Below are 16,391 nucleotides of genomic sequence, written 5' to 3' on the forward strand. Positions count from 1 at the left end.
GAAATCATTGAAGGTAAAACACCGCTTCATAGATTTAGTGCTTATATTGGCCACGAGGTCCATCACCATGTGCTGGAAATCAGCCCAACCCCCTGCACTACATGCCTGGCGCAGCGAACTGGAGAGATGGGGTAGTGCAGAGAGTGCCTCATTGCGTAGGGAAGAGGCCCGCGGTCTGCGGAAAAACCCGATTGCATTGGAATGGGACACGATACTGGAAGCCCTTAAAGCCACTGACCCTGATACTATACCAGGAACATCACACTCACAATAGATGAAAGTGCAAGTCCGGCGCAAGTACTAAATTTACATTGGATTGAGAAAAGTATGGTGTGCATACACAAGTAAAGGACAAACAACTTCACACAGCTTCATGAAAGGAATGAGCTGTCATGCGGAAACTGTCAGGGGTGGGATGGGAGGGGGGAGTTCTGGGTTTTAAATTAATGTATTTCAATTACAAGTTTAAGCCAGGTTGCCCATTGGTGTGCTGCAGGGCGTGCCAAAATGTAGCAGGAAGATAATTCAAGCAAGAGAGTCAGATTCTGCTATGAATTATGTTAATTGTAAACTGAAGCACTGTAATAGCCAGGTCATGCTCGCAAAGTATTCATTTCTGTGTGTAAATCAATAAAATATGTTTTTTTTTTAAATGGCTTTTCTTTAAGGATATCTTGTAGGATGAGGGTGGCTCAGCAAATGTGTCCTTCTTGGTTATCACTTTTTTGCATTGCCACTTGCCACTGTTTAAATGTTACTGGACAGCATGTAAAAAAACATTGACCAACCCAATAATAATAATACCAACATTTGTAAAGCGCACAGCTACCTCGAAGAGGTGTCCCAGCGCTAAGGGCCGTCAGGAAGATTAAGCAAGCAATTGCCCAGAGTCACAGGGTGCTGGGCTCACCTGCCATCGGCACCGGTGATTCAACCATGAACCCAGTGGTCTGGAGTCAGGAACCCTAGTCACTTGACCACACCTCTTCCACAGGTCGCATAGGCGAAAACTATTGGCTTTGCCAATGCTTCTTTAGTTTAAGAATGGATGAGAAAAGACCTTGTGATTATTTATAGATGCGAACATTTTTTAGATTGCAAAAACACCCAGCTCAATCCATCTCTGGAATGCCCACTCCATGCCGACGGTTATAGATATGTATCTTTACTTACATGCAAACCTACGCATGAGTGGTTTCTTTAACCCCTTGAGTGCCCTGCCCTTTCCACGCCCTGTGCCGGGCGTTTCATTAGCGGGCGGGGCTCATGACGAGATAGTCTCGTCATGGGCACAGCGCAACCGCGGCCCATGACGAGACCATCTCGTCATGGGCACTCAAGGGGTTAAGAGTGTAAAACCACCGTCTTTGAATTCCAAAACTGATATTACACTGGCAAAAAAAAAAATAGCCTTGTGAATCCAGACCCAGACAACTTAGAGAAGTGACATTGACAGCAACATTTTTGTTGACCGATTCCAAAATTCTATGCTATGGATTGTGGGCACATACCTGAGCTATTCTCCTTAAAGCCATGCTTTGTTAACGATAGGAAATGCGGGCGGTCGGAAGTGTCGTCGGATTTGGTAATGAGTCCCTCCTTCACTGACTTCAGCCCGTTGAAGATCACCACGTTTGTCCAGCAGAACTGTAAGCTGAAGACATCTCCATAGTTTTTCCTGAGCTGCAATAAAGAGAGCGAGGAAAATGAGGAAAGGACATTAGGGTCAGAACACAAAAAATATTGGATGGTTCTATGGCATGCAGTGGCGGTCCGTCCATTAGGGGCGTTGCCCCCACGCCCGCGCCTCCGCGCCTCGCGCCCGCAGCTTCCTCGGTGAGGGAGAACTGTCAGTCAGTATGACGTTGGACCGCCCACCCCCTTCAGAGTCTGAAGGGGGTGGGCGGTCTGGCGTCATGTTGACTGACAGGCAGCCAGCAGCACAGAAGTGCGCATGAGTGGGGATGGAGGGCGATTTTTGCACCGTGCCCAGTCATGCGCACTAGTGTTTCCCGAATCTGGCGCATGCCCATTAGGAGAGCGAGGTTGAGCCAAGGCTCAAACCTCGGTCTCGTAATGGGTAGGCGGGCGGAGCGTAAGCCTGCTCTAAGCCAATCCTGGTGCTGTTCCAGCACCAGGATTGGCTGAGAGGGGTCAGATGGGCTGCGCCTGTTCCAGTGAGTGAGTGTGTAGGCGGCGGCGCCAGAAGTAACGGACCTGAGGCGAGGCAGCGCGGACCAGGACCTGCTCAGGACAGGTAGGATTTTTTTTTTTTTAAAACACTCCCGCGCGACCCCCCCTTCCCCCAACCCCCCACACGACATGAGCTGCGACTGTTCATGTTCAAGCCTGATATGCTTGGGTGTTGAGGTTGTTTCAGATGCAGGACTCATCCCCTGAAAAACCTGTTTTTTTAGTGTTTGCTTTATTGCTTTTCTCGATTTTGCATCTGCTGGTTCTGATTCTGGCTTCGTCATGACTCTTTGTACTACGCTGGTCGTCTGAAGTGGCTAATGTTTGCACCAGATGGGGTGGTGTTCTGAGCCATATTTTAGGCAAGGTGTACTGCTCCTGATCGCGCCACGGCCAACAGCTTGCTGTTGGTGGTGAATCTAAGCAAGAAAGCATCTGTGGAGAGTGGAGGTTTGACCTGTAAATTTGTTGAGACATTCCTAGAATCGACCTTTTCTGATGCCTTGGCAATAAAAATACTGCTCCAGATACCTACCCTTTCTACAGAGCTATTGTATAGCACAAGCGCAGTTTCGCCAGTTGTATGTGGCTAGCTGCAGTGAGATCATATCCCCTGCGAGCCAGACATCTTTAGGAAACCTCCAGGCCGGAGCAGGTTCATGACCTCTCCTTGCTAGCTGGCAGACATATCCAGCCACTACAACGGAGGCAAACTTTATCAAGACCAGCAGCTACACAGGTTAAACCACTGAGGTAGAAAGAGGTTTAGGGAGGCAGCTGCAACAGTGGTCAGTTTCTGCTGCAAGTGACCTACTAGTGCTGCCCAGTCCGAAGGAACCTTTCACTGATGGCTGAGACGCCTTGTTAATGTTTGGGTTTTATGACATTAGGAGGGGGGCTGGTCTGGGGGAGGGGGCTGAGACGATTTTACCACAGGCTGGCTCGCAGGGCCACTACTTTCCTAGTTATCCAACAATACACTACCGAGACTAGTAACGAAAACAAAAAATGAGAAAAGCAAAATTAATAAGGACCCAACGTTTTCCTTTTTACAAATAAATACAAAGAGAAAACAACAGGTTTCCCTGTCTGTACTTATTTTTTTTTTTAGAAAATGCCAGATGTAGAAATTAGATGTGCATTTGAGTGTTTGTCCAGGCCGTCAATCAAGACAGCCTGGACAACAGCTGAGGACAAGACTTTGCAATGAAACTTAAAAAGCTTCAGAGATGCACGCGCTAGTACTACAAGACTATGATGTATTCTTACATGTGTACAGTACTATTGTATATGGCTACGTGGTACACAAAAAACCTACACACATTAAAGAGTGAGTGTACATGAATCACTTCAATAAATGTAGGAATGTCCTGTTGCAGCTTAATTTTTTTTTATCAATCGTAAAACAAACATTAGCAAATACCAGTAAAATGAGAAAATAAAGTTCAACTGGATAAGTGAAAACGAAATGGGAGTGCTCAAAATATAATGCCGGAACCTCTCAATTATCAAGCAACAGCGATGAATGCTTGTTCTCTTGAGACGTCCAGTACCTTCAACCATATGTCATCCTAGCACGTATGCTAAGATTAGCACCAGATCCAGAGAGGCAGAACACAAGCTCATTGGACTTCAGATGTACCTAAGGTCTTGCACATGCAGGATCCCGATCTGTAGCTGCTCTTGAGGGTTGCATTTACCATCTGAATCCAAGTGCAACCCTTCTGTTGCAGCAAAGTCCAAGGGCGTGATGCAGTACTGCATTCAGAACATCCGTACAAGTAGTTATTGGATACCAGTGGCGCTATTGCCTGAGTGCCCAGAGGCAGAACAAGGGCCGTATTATAAAAAGAGCCCCTGAGGAGCAATGGGTATGTGCACTCACTTTTTAATGCCCTCTGGGCCACTATGGTTTTACAGAAGGGGCCACAGACGCTGGCATCGTGCCTTCTGTAGACAGGTACCGTTTTAGGGTTAGACCGAGGGTTTCATTGATGTGGGAAGGTGGGTGGGGAGGAGGCAACCATAGATGCAGAGTAAGATTGAAAACAACAAATGTATGCTTTCTTCTGAAATCTACTAAAAGCATACAATTCTGTATATTTGGTATTTCCTCCCTTTGTGTGTTTTACAAAACTGAGAAAATAAGTTGAGAAAAGTCCACCTAGAAATGCAATCCTGAATTAAGCAAATGATTAACATTTTTAACACACTAATATGCTACAGTGCCTTAGATATGTGTTAATTGCCTCTTCCGTAGGTTTCTGCAGTGGCCCTTACGTGTATTGAATTGAATCTTTACAGGTCGATAACAGAACAGGGAAGCACTCGGACATGAGAGTGGCTGCTCTGATGGAATCATGATTCAGATTTAGGGACACAGACGCTCGTTGATCAAGAGCAAGTTAGCAGTCACGCCAGCGATTTTGCTTTCAATATTCACATGAGGCAAGGTTGGATAATAATAAATAAGATTATAATTTAACGAAATATCATATAATAATAAATATGTGGTGGCTTGGCGGTCAGGGTTCACCCCTTGCCCTATAACCCGGGCACAAGTTGCGGATTGGTTTGGGAATCTTTTACAGAGCCAGGTTACTCCAGTATTAAGTTGTACTTTGTGCTGTTTGTAGGTGAGTCCTTTTGGAGAGTGGCTGCTCAGGCTGCATGGAGGAGACCAGTGTAGTGTTTAGGGGTGGATTATAATTAGGGCTCCCGGTTGTATGCTATTGATTTATGTTTTCGTCTGTATTTATCCGTATTCAATGTTTGCCATCTTATCTGTATTTATTCATATTTATTTTGTGTTTGGAAAACACACGAAGTCATAAAATTGTGTTTTTAACATTTATTTAACATGCATTCATACTTTGATGCCTGTCTTGTTTGAGCAAAGAATGGGTGTGTTACTTGGAGGATTAGTGCTTGGGTGTGTGCTTGGGACATTAGTGCACAGGTGTGTTCCAAGAGCATTAATGCATAGGGTGTGGCTGGACCATTAGTGCACAGGTGTATGCCTGGAGCGCTAGTGCACAGGTGTGTGCGTGGAGCATTATTGCACAGGTGTGTTCTAGGAGCATTGGTGCATGGGTGCATTAGTGCATGGGTGTGTGCCTAGGGCATTAGTACACTCCGAAGGGTATGAATGTTCCTAATTTTGTCTGAAAATGTAATGAAGAAACAGGATGGGGAACTCATTTTCTTGGGATGACTCTCTTTGTTAAGTGGGGAAACTGAGATTATAATGTTAATGCATTTTAGTTTCAGCAGGACTTCACCTAAGAACATACCCTCTGCAGTGGGCTCTATGTGTGTTTGCAGCTCTAGTCACTGTGCTTCTCAAATTTGCTTGAAAATGCACCCTTTACCCACTTTTTTTTCAAAATTTTCTCGGGGGGAAAAACCCCCCCGAACCCCCTCTAAGGTGGTTGAGCACGCTCGCTGCGCTCGCTCGCCACGGTGCACTCCGACAGAAAAGTTTACACCCCACCACTTTCAAATGTCACCATCCGCCACTGATGGCATGTCCTTAGTTTTTATTAACGTCCCAGAAATGGTAATGTGTGTCACGAATACCTGTACATATCTTTTGTGTTGCATTTTGCTGTGGCAGTGATGTGTGGTGTTTTTGTTGTGCTATAATAGGGTTGTATTTGTCTTTTGTTGTGCTGTGCAATTATGATTCTGTTGTGTTGTTCTTTCGGTTTGAGTTATGCTGTTGAGGGGCATATTAACAAGGGCTTTATCTCCGCTTCTTTGGCTTTAAAAGCCAAAGAAGCGGAGATAAAAATATCGCCCTATCAACAACAGGGTGCTAACATGCAAAATCGCCTGTTAGCACCCTTTTTCACTACGCTTCCCTTTGCATCTCTAATGAGATGCAAAGTGAGCGTTCCAGAGCAAAATAATAAGAGAAATGTCGCTAAGCGACATTTCTCCTTTTATCAAGCTTCACGCTAACCCTGTTAGAGACAAAAAAAGCACAGCTAACCACGGTTAACGCTACTTTTTTACGTCTGCTAATTTTCTGATTTAGCCATGTAATCCAATGGGAGGTGGATTACATGGCTAAATCCCCCATGGGCTATCAACAAGGATATCCCTATCCTTGTAGTTTTATCGCTGCATTACCAGCGATAACCTCCCAAAATGCCGCTATCACTGGATTTCTTATCGCCTAGGCGGTTAGCGTTGTTAATAACGCGATAACCAGGCGATATTATCCAGCGATAGCAGGCGTTAACAAAATTAACGCTAAGTGCCCTTAGCATTAATTTTCCCTGTTCCTTGTTAAAAGGCCCCGGAGTTTTTTTCTTTTAACTTTGTAATTAGAGTTAGATGCAAATGCTGCTACTATCCAGCCAAAAGCATCACATAACTTTAAAGTTCCAGCGACGAACAACTATTTCCAACTGTCAAGAGTGGCAGAATACCACTGTTCCAGTTCTTCGACTATTTAAGACACCAGTCTGCTCAAACCAGTGGCAGAGTCTTGTTTTAAATTTGCACTTCCAGTGCTTACTTGTGTGATACGTCCAGGGTTTCAAGTCAGGCTACACGCAGGTACAGGGAGTTCACCCACTAATTTCACAGGGTGGACGCCGTACCCTCTGCCAAGAAGTTGGGCCCCACTGAAATATGTTGAACTTGCACCGGTGTAATTTTCAGATACGGGACCGGGACACTTTCAGCAGAGCCTGCACGTAGTCTGGTTTCTAGTCCCAGCAGCAAGGTGCAGACAGGGAGGGAACTTTTTTCACCTCCACCTGGTCTGAAGTTAAGGGGCCATCAGACCTCCTTTTGTCTGAATAGCCTGACTGGAGGCGGTCTGGAAAATTCACACTTAAATGTAAATGCCATGGAGGGGAAACGAAGGCCCACAGCTTATCTCTTCACAGGTACTTAAGACAGGCAGCTTTTGCCTGTGTTCAGTCTCTGTATATAAGAGATGCAAGCACTGTAAGAATCTCATATGTGTTGGTCTCTCCCAGTATATACACAAATAACAATTTCAATAGCACTGTTTTATTTCTTTCATAGCCCAACGCAGGGTGTCAGAGCTCTTTATGTAACATACACATTATACATTGACAATAAATCATGTACATGTGTAAATCAATGCACAAGATGAGTTACATGAGACAGTGAGGGTTACAAGGTGTAAGAGTCACATGTCCTTCATACCGCACTGTGATCTTATAGAAGGGTTACAATTTATCAACTGCAGGTAACAAAAGGATCTCTGTGTTAAAAGCAGCAGCCCACTTTACCATCTACATAAAATAAAAATCTGTTATCTGCATGTTACATGATGTGCTTTGCAGGAAACACATTTACCTTCTCTACTACTTTGATTAAAATCTGGGACTTTACAAAACACAGATCTCTCCAGCAAGTACATTAACCACCAGAGTTTTCTCACCATTATTACTATTCCCTGAGATTTACTGGGCACCTTCACAGCAGATGCTTTAACCCAATCAAATATTTTAAAATGTAGACTTTGCAACCAATTAAGCATAACAGATCCCGCATCAGGCCTGGAGCAAGGCCCGTCCTAGCAGCGCCACCCCCCTAAGAACGGACTTCTGGCCCTGCAAGGTACTGTGTGTCTGTGAGCCTTCACAGTGAACTCCGGCCATTGCACTCAAATACTTTGCGTGCCCAGGATTTCCTTGTCCTTGTGCTAAGTTGGGGAATGGGGAAAAGGAAAGCTGCTGATGGTGGTTTCAGGGGAGGCACCTACAAAATCTAAAAAGGCTAAAAAGTCCATGAAGCCTGCTGGGGGAACTGTGTACTTGACCGAATAGATAATTTATTGGTGGAATATGAGGAACCTTTAGTCCCACGAGAGTGCTCCCCGAGCCGCAACCCTAAGGTCCCCACAACTCAGGCAAGATTAAGAACACAAAAACACATTCCCCACATATTTTGGAAGCACACTACGCAAAGTCATAGGTCTGACATACCCAAGCCATCTGTCATTGAAACATCTCATTCAGCCATCTTGCTGACCGAAGGTACACTCGCACTAGATCTAACCTGTAGTAACAGATTTACACCACTTTTAAATCTGGTAGATGACTCACTAGCAATGGGTGAACTGGAGGGCAGGGGGTGGAGGATGACCACTTACCATCCATTGGGAGCAGAAATCAAAGCTCTCAACTTCACAGCAAGCGCTAATGCCCAAGGGAAGGAATTGTCCCCACGGACTAATAACCCACCCGATAATGATACATGTTCGGTTCCCGCAGGGCCTTATTACTCACCTCCAAGAGTTGCCCTCGTAGGTCCCAAGCGGAACTTTGCTGAGTTAGCAACATCTAGTACATTTCTGGCAAAGCAAGTGGAGGTGTTGCAAATAGCAAAGGGCCTTCTTGAACATACTGCACATCAGGCTCAACCTCACAATAGAGAAACTATGTGCAGGAGCACTCAAATTCAGCATCCACTGATTAGGGAGTGCATAGCCCGCCCCCCATCTTAAAACAAGATTTGTATGATTAATGTTCCTAAAAATGCCATGTACCAAATGTAGGAAAGTAGGATCTGCTTATTATGGTTACCCCCACTTTTTGCTGGATGTAATACTGTTTTCGACTAGTCTGACTGTGATCCTGCTAATCAGGACCCCAGTCTATCTGCTTTCTCCCTAAGTTGTTATGCTATGTACTTAGGTACACCCTAGATTGGAAACTGGGGTACCCTTGTCAGTCCCTAGTATATGATACTGATGTAACCAGGGCATAGGACCCCAGAGGTCTCCCATGGGCTGTAACATGTATTATGCCACCCATGAGAGAACATTCAAAATGGACCTACAGGTCTGCCATTGCAGCCTGTGTAAGTCGGAGCATGCACCCCTTGCTTAAGAGATAGGTTTACTATATCTAAGGGTCACTGCACTTAAAACCTATACGTCACCCCTATAGCAGGTATTTACAATCCTGAGGGCAGGGTGCTTGGTTCTAAGTGAGAGGGTGCCCCACCATGAGCAGGACACCCCTGCAGCCTACGGAGTCCATTCTCCTGGGTTGTCAGTAAAGCAGCCATGTACTATATATAGAGGGGCATTATGCGACTGCATGATGACCATCTTGAAAACAGCTGCAACCAACCCTATCGTGTTTGGTGTAAAAAATGTTAGAATCATACCCCCACACCGGTAACCAGTGTGGGAGGTATGATTCCACCCACCAAGTAGGCCCTTCGTGGGGCCCTTGGTAATTCTGGTACCAGCCTTCTTGACACGGACAGCACAAAATGATTGCTGCCGACCACAGACACATTTCTTCCCTCCAGCTGCTGAGCCTAGCTCGAGCAGTGGAAGGCAGAACAATAGGCATCCTGTCACAGGGAAGTGTGACCACCTCCCAGACAGGATTTAGTGTATTAGGGCTGGGTGGGGGCGCTTGCAAAGCACCTGAAAGTCTGCATGAGAGGCACATTTTGTGTCCCTGTTCATAGTCCAGTTCAAACCAGTCCTGGGAGCCGTTGGCTCCTGCTCTGGCACGAAACAGGACAAAGGACATGGGAGTAACCTCTCCCCTGTCCAGACCCTCCCCTGGGAGGGTCCCCTGAATCTTGCCAACCCTCTCCCATGGGTACTTAAGGGCTTACCTGGCTGTAGGACCGTAGATTAGTCGTGGACAAGATTCAGAACTGAAACCACTGCACTTCGACTGTCTGGGCACTCTGATCTTCATTTCGGCCTGACTTCGTTTCCCTCTCAGTCTGCTGCATTGTCTGTGCCTGTGCACCATACAGGATCAGGACCTGTGGAGCATCAAAGACACCTGAAGATAATCTCTCTTGGTGTGAAGGAGTCACTCCCCAGCATTCGCAGGCACTGCAACACTGCTGACTGGTCTGCTAATCCCAAGCTCCTACGGACTCTGAAGGGTCCAGCAACACAGGAGGTGGGTTTCTACATCCCTCGAGGCCTGAGCTGCCTTCTCACCAAGTTTGAGGTCAGTATCCCTGTGGGGGCTGCAATACACGAACCCCTGTGCACCGAGTAGATGTGTAAGTGCATGTGCTTGTTGAAAATTCCTTGACAAGTGCATTGTGCTCCGAGTAGCCCCACCTGTGGCTACTTATCCTACAAAGATCTTCAGTCACCTCGCACCGAGTGCTCTGTGGCCTGTTGTTTTGTGAAGCTGCTTGAGGTTCTCTCCGAACTCCTGTGCCTCGGGCCTGTGGGTCCAATTGAGGGTCAACTTTGCTTTTGTTTAGCTCCTCTGGTTACTCCAGGCTTGCCCGACTCCCCTGGCTGTGGTGCATCTCCTGGACATTGCTGGTCCGAACCATACACTTCCTTGACCTTCTGCGTGGGTATCATTTGCCAAGGCTTGTTGGTGTTCCAACCAGACACCGACCCCTCATCACACGTCATCCTTTGTGTGACAACTCGCATCCAGCTCCTGGTTGTCCTCAACCTCGCCTGGTCCCCGCAGCGGCAGAGTCAAGTTCACCGTCAACTATCCTGAAGCACCAGACAATGGTGGGCATTCGTCTACCGAGCCTCTGGTCACTCTCAAGTGACCCAGACTCTGTCTCCTCTGCTCTCAGGTACTTCTCAACAAGAATCCATTGTTGGATTCCAACGGACACTCTTCTCCCTTCCTGCAGCGGCACTTTCTTGAACTCCTCTATTAAGTTCAACGGTGATTTCTGAGGCCACTTCACACCTACGCACCCGGCTCCCCTGGGTTAGGTAACTTGGGTACTTTGGTATCCACGGGTGGGGTGGCTCTCCAACCTTCTGTCTTCTACGGGGTTTCTTCGAAGTCCGCTGGGAAGGGTCCCTAATCTTTAAAACTCCAACCGCGACTTGCACATAGACTTGTACGAAGCACGCAGTGGTGTAATCACACTGCACACGCACTCAGTGGGCTCCTTTTCTATTCACCATGGGTGGTTCCTTGGGGTCCCAGCAATTCTATGTCTTCTTGACATCATCCTGGCTCGAGTTGTGGTTCTTATACCCCTTTCATTGTATATGATTTAGTCCTCCCCTGGGGCCCACTGTGTATTGGTGCTATTTACTGTGATTGCTTTGCTATAGTATTGTGTGCTTTGTGTATATCTCAGTGTAGGAGATACTGGAACGTACTGGAGAGTATTATATAATAAGTACATATTTTTATAAATACCTTGTGTGGTTCTCTTTCATTTAATCTATACTATAAGATTGCAATCTGGTAAAACAAGATGCTTTACACTCCTTCAACACTAAGCCTGAAGGCTTCCATGCTAGCCACAACTGATTGACTCCTGTGTCAAAAGACTCACCCAGCCCGAGAGATCCAGCAAGCCCCCTTTAAAGCAACTGAGGTTAGTTGTGAAGTTACATCTGGTCTAGGAAATGTGGCCACCATGGTGCTATCCACAACTAGGGGTGAACCTCTCTTCGGAGCAACATCATCTAATCCTTGCCACCCCCATGCTCGCAATGGTGCCTCACTGACAGGACATGTCCCTGCTCTGGTTCCTTTGTCCGTAGATCCATGTAAGCTCCAGATGGTGTCATGGAATGTGGCTGGGGTGAGGCCAAAGATTTACCTTCCACCTTGGGTCAATGTTATAGAAACCTTTGACATCTGCATACTCCAGGAAACCTAGAGCACAACCCCATTATATATTCTGGGTTACATAACTTATTATTGCCCTGCCATTCACAATAAACCAGGGCACCCTTCAGGGGTAAATAAAAGGGAGGGAAATACGGACTGTTTTTTATCCAGGTCCAGCATACACATCCGTTAGTTAGACTCTACAAAAGTGGAATGCAGTTCCTCATATAAAAGCAGGCGTTGGTGTGTTTTTATAATGGGCTCCACATGAAGGTGTGAAGTCGCAGAAGTTTGGGAGAAGAGACTTCTCCTCTTGGAAAAAGACCCTCACACACCCAGCCAGCTAGGTGTCTTGTTTCATCATCGGGTCTGCTCCTTATCGGGGCAGCGCTGCAATCCCCGATCGGCACCCGAGATGGGGCCTTCCTGGCGGAGATCTTTATTCCATATGCCGGTGGGTGAAGTGCGTGTGAGGGCCCTAAATCAGTATAGGTGATGGTGATGTGTAGGGAAAAGGAGTAAAATAGGGGAGAAGGTCCACTCAAGAAAATTTTTAATGAACGTGGCCCCTACCCCAGTTAAAAATTAATAAGACAAAGCGCGTATCTCCACACAAAGGATGTGAAGTCTATGCATTTATCAGGAGGTCAACATGTTTCTTGCCCATAAATCTATTAGGTGGCAATTTGTCAGGACCAAAGGGATCTACCTACACTTTAATGGTGGTGGTCAATAATTAAATGAAGTAGACAAGTGACCACCCTTACAGCACCCAAAAAAAGTGTGGTACCTGTATATCTAAAAACACAACCCCATTAGGGTCAAGGATGCATGGCATCAGTACCGGCTGGTGTAGACACTCAAGTGTAGTGTCGGTTCCTATGGAAGAAGGGTGGCGGCAGTCCTCACCCTGCAGGGGGCCTGCTAATATGGGTTAGTGTTAGACCTGGCACCATTGGCGTGAGTCTCCCTTCCATTTTTTCGCTGTGTCTCCTCTGTGTTTGCTGGTGATAGATGCTCTGGGCGCTGTGCCACTGCCATTCAGTGCCACAGCGCGAATGCTCCCTTTGTAAAGATGACATATGAATTGGTACATCCATGATTGGCTTATTTGGTTTACCCGTTATTCCCTAGTAGCGTGGCCTGTGTGTGCCCAGGGCTGGTAAACCGAATGCTGCTGGTGGGCCTGCAGCACTGGTTTGTGCCACCCACAGAAGCAGCTTGAAAAGTGTGTCTCAGACCTGCCACTGCAGTGTCTGCGTGCAGTCCAGAACTGCCATCTTGGCTGTGAAGTGCACCCACTTCCCAGCCCCTAAACCTTCCCTTGGCATCTTGTAAGCCCCCCTTATAATAGGGCGCATTGTATGTGTAAGGTAGGGCATGCCCTGATGTATGTAGCATGTCCTAGTAGTGAATTACACCCCATTTCGTTTTTCACTACTGTAAGGCTACCTGTTATCCATAGGCCAGAATGGGAGGTCTGGGCTATTACATTCTATAGTCCTAACTGACCCACAGAACATGGTAAAAAAACGAATCTAGTATGCCTGAGCTCAGAATATTAAAATACATCTTTTAGTGAAGGTTATTTTTATATTCTGTGTTTGAAACTACCACTTTTAGAGTATAGGTACTTTCTTGCCTAAGCCTTCCAGTTTGCTCTGCTATGATGTGTATTGGCTGTCTGGTTTTGGAGGGACAGGGCAGGCTGAGTCAGACCTGGGTTGAATAGAGTGACCTGCCTTGGTGTGAGGGGAGGGGTAGCTCCTGCACTTGAATAGGACTGTGCCTGGCAAGGTGAACGCTGGCTCCACCTCCCACTGTGCGTCTGAGGCAGACCCCCTCTTTCTGAAAGGAAGGATGCAGCCTGATCAACAAAGTGCTCCAGCGCTGGGCAGAACTGGTTCTGGCTGGGTTCAGAGACTTGGGACCCCTAAGAACAAAGACTTTGGGGGTATAAATATTTGTGCACAAACCCCTACAATTCGTATTGCTCCTGGATAACAAGAAGAACCTCTGTCCGTGTGGCTACAGGAATCTGCAAGAGAAGGACTGTCCTTGTGCCTTGTGTGCTGTTTCTGGGACTGGCCTGCAGCTGTTACTACTGGACTTCAAGGAGAGGAAAGGAAATGTGATTGGACTTTTATTTCTTTTGCTACAGCAACTACCCAAGGGCTAGGAGAGAGCTAGCCTCCTGCTGGAGTCTCAGGCACATCAGACTCCACCATCAGCCTCCTGTTTCCTCCCAGCGAGGATTACTATCTGCAGGTGAGGCTCCTGTGTGTTCCAGGACCTCTATTTCTACGGCTGAGAAGAGAGCGCTGAAAATCGTCGCTAACCTCTGTTAGCGAGCCGCTGCAGCTGGCGAGCGTGAGAACAATCGCCGCTCCGCTGTCGCCGAGTGCTCGCTAACCCCGAAGATCGTCGCAGCACCTGTCTGCGGGCCTGAAAACGCCCGCTATCTGGAAATCATCGCAACAGGATCATCGCAGCGCGGACGCTGAGCGTTCGCCATTTTTCCCCGCATCGAATCCGGATCGTCGCTCCCTCGCGGAGCGCCATCTTTTGTCAACGCAGCAAGATCGCACACGCAACAGGCTCGGTGCATCATCCTCCCTTCGCGGCAAGGATTTCATCGCATCACCGGCTTAGCATGAGGAAGTTTGTAGCTTTGTCCTGCCCGCAACCCAGCGCATCATCCTCCCTTGCGGTAAGGATTCAACGCATCGCTGGTTAGCGTGAGGAAATTTATCGCTACAACGCCTTAGCGACATTTTTGTTGCTTTGCTCCAGGAACCAGATACTTTGTGAGTAAAAGGGTCGCAGAGACCCCTGCCTTGAACTAGACATCATTTTGTGCATCCTGAACTATTTTTCCTTGCAGCATTTCCAAAGTAATTATATTTTTATAGTATTGTGGATTTTTACCGTTATTGGTCTTGTGATTAAGTCTACATAAAAATACCTATTTTTCATAACTACTTGAGTGGTGTCCATTTGTAGTGTTCCTCATTATATTACTGTGTATGGTCATAAATGCTTCACACACTGCCTCTGAGATAAGCCTAGCTGCTCGTGCTACGTTACCACAGGGTTGAGCCGGGGTTGTCAAAGGGTGTAGGCTGCTTACTCTGACTTAGGAAGAAGGGTCCCTACTTGGACAGTGGCCAGCCATTGCCAACTAGAGACCCCCATTTCTAACATTGGTGGTCAGCGGTGAGGATCTGGACTTGCATTTATGATTGCATACAGTAATTATAGTGTACACTACTAGTGAGTGCAGACCATAACATAACCACGTACGTTGTTGAGATTTTTTTGATTCTATTTTTGATCGTTATTGCCAGTTATTGCCACAATGGGCAAGCCCAGATCCAATGCCTCTGAGGATCTCTCCTGGGAAGAAGAGAAATTAGACACCTACAATGCCAAGCAGCTCAAATATTTTTGCAAACGCTTCACAGTCCCTATCACAGGTCTCACTAGAAGGGAAGAGTATTACAAGGCGCTGAAGGCCTGGTTAGAAGCCAGGGATGCCCCTAGGAATGTGGATGAGCCTGTGGAGGGGGGAGAGAATGCAGGAGAGCAGCAGGACGAAATTGTAGATTTGGTAGTGGATAAAGCAGTTTCCAGCCCGGGCACTAGTGTGTCCTCAAGGGGCCTGACTCCAGAAGAGATGGAGGACAGGGAGAGAGATAGGCGGCATAATATGGAGATGGCCAAGCTTAAATTGGATGGTCAGAAGGACCTAGAGAATAAGAAGTTTGAAGTTGAGATAATGAAGATGAAATTTGAACATGAGAGAATTTTGAGGGAATTTGGGATTAAGGCCAAGAGTATTGAGATCTCCCCCTCTGGTGGCAGCATACCAGTAGTGCATACTGAGAGTAGAGTATATATCCCTAAAGATGTTATTAAGGATTTTCATAAAAGTGAGGATATTGGGCAATGGTTTGCCGCTTATGAATTAGCTATGGTGTCCCACCGGGTCCCGGAGAAGGATTGGGGAGCGGGGCTGTGGGGACGCTTTGTGAGTGAGGGGAGGGATACCTTGTTGGACCAGAAAGTAGGATGATTTATGCCCACATAAAGGAAGCTTTGATTACTCGCTATGGTTTGACCCCTGAAATGTACAGGCAGAGATTTAGAACCTGCAAGAAGATAGAGGGTACCACGTGGGTAGAATATGTGTCTTTTTTTGGCAGAGCAATGGAGCGCTGGGTAAAAGGCAGCAAAGTAGAAACTTTTGAGCAACTGTATGACTTGATTGCATGGGAGCATTTTTCTAGTAACTGTTTTCCTGAGCTACGCCAGCATCTGATAGATTGCAAGCTGACTAACCCTAGGAAGCTTGCTGAGGAGGCGGACCGCTGGGTGAGCACCCGGGTTCGCAAGGGTCCAGTGGGAGACTTCGCCAAAGGTGAGAAGGGTCCCCAGCAGAGAGGTGGGGGGGACAGGGGTAAACCAAGGGAGTTCCACCGAGGGCCCCAAGATAATTCCCAAGGGAACCAAGCAGTGGTATCCCAGCCTCCCCCAGATAAGAAGCCAGTGCCTCCAACAGGTAATCCTGTTCCAAGGAGGCCCCCTACTTGTTTTAAGTGTGGCCAGGTGGGCCAC

The 16,391-nt window shown here is 47.0% G+C and overlaps 1 protein-coding gene across 1 annotated transcript in view; it reads right to left on the bottom strand.

Moving 5' to 3' along the window:
- LOC146833607 (cytochrome P450 2D6-like) overlaps nucleotides 1-16,391 on the bottom strand; it is a 251,268-nt gene that overhangs the window by 149,348 nt on the left and 85,529 nt on the right. The window contains exon 2 of the mRNA XM_085601484.1: nucleotides 1,512-1,683. Within this exon, the coding sequence (XP_085457610.1) occupies nucleotides 1,512-1,683 (172 nt within the window). The remainder of the gene's footprint in view (nucleotides 1-1,511; nucleotides 1,684-16,391) is intronic.

The sequence above is a fragment of the Triturus cristatus genome, chromosome 4_2 (assembly GCF_964204655.1).
Source record: "Triturus cristatus chromosome 4_2, aTriCri1.1, whole genome shotgun sequence".
Taxonomy (NCBI): domain Eukaryota; kingdom Metazoa; phylum Chordata; class Amphibia; order Caudata; family Salamandridae; genus Triturus; species Triturus cristatus.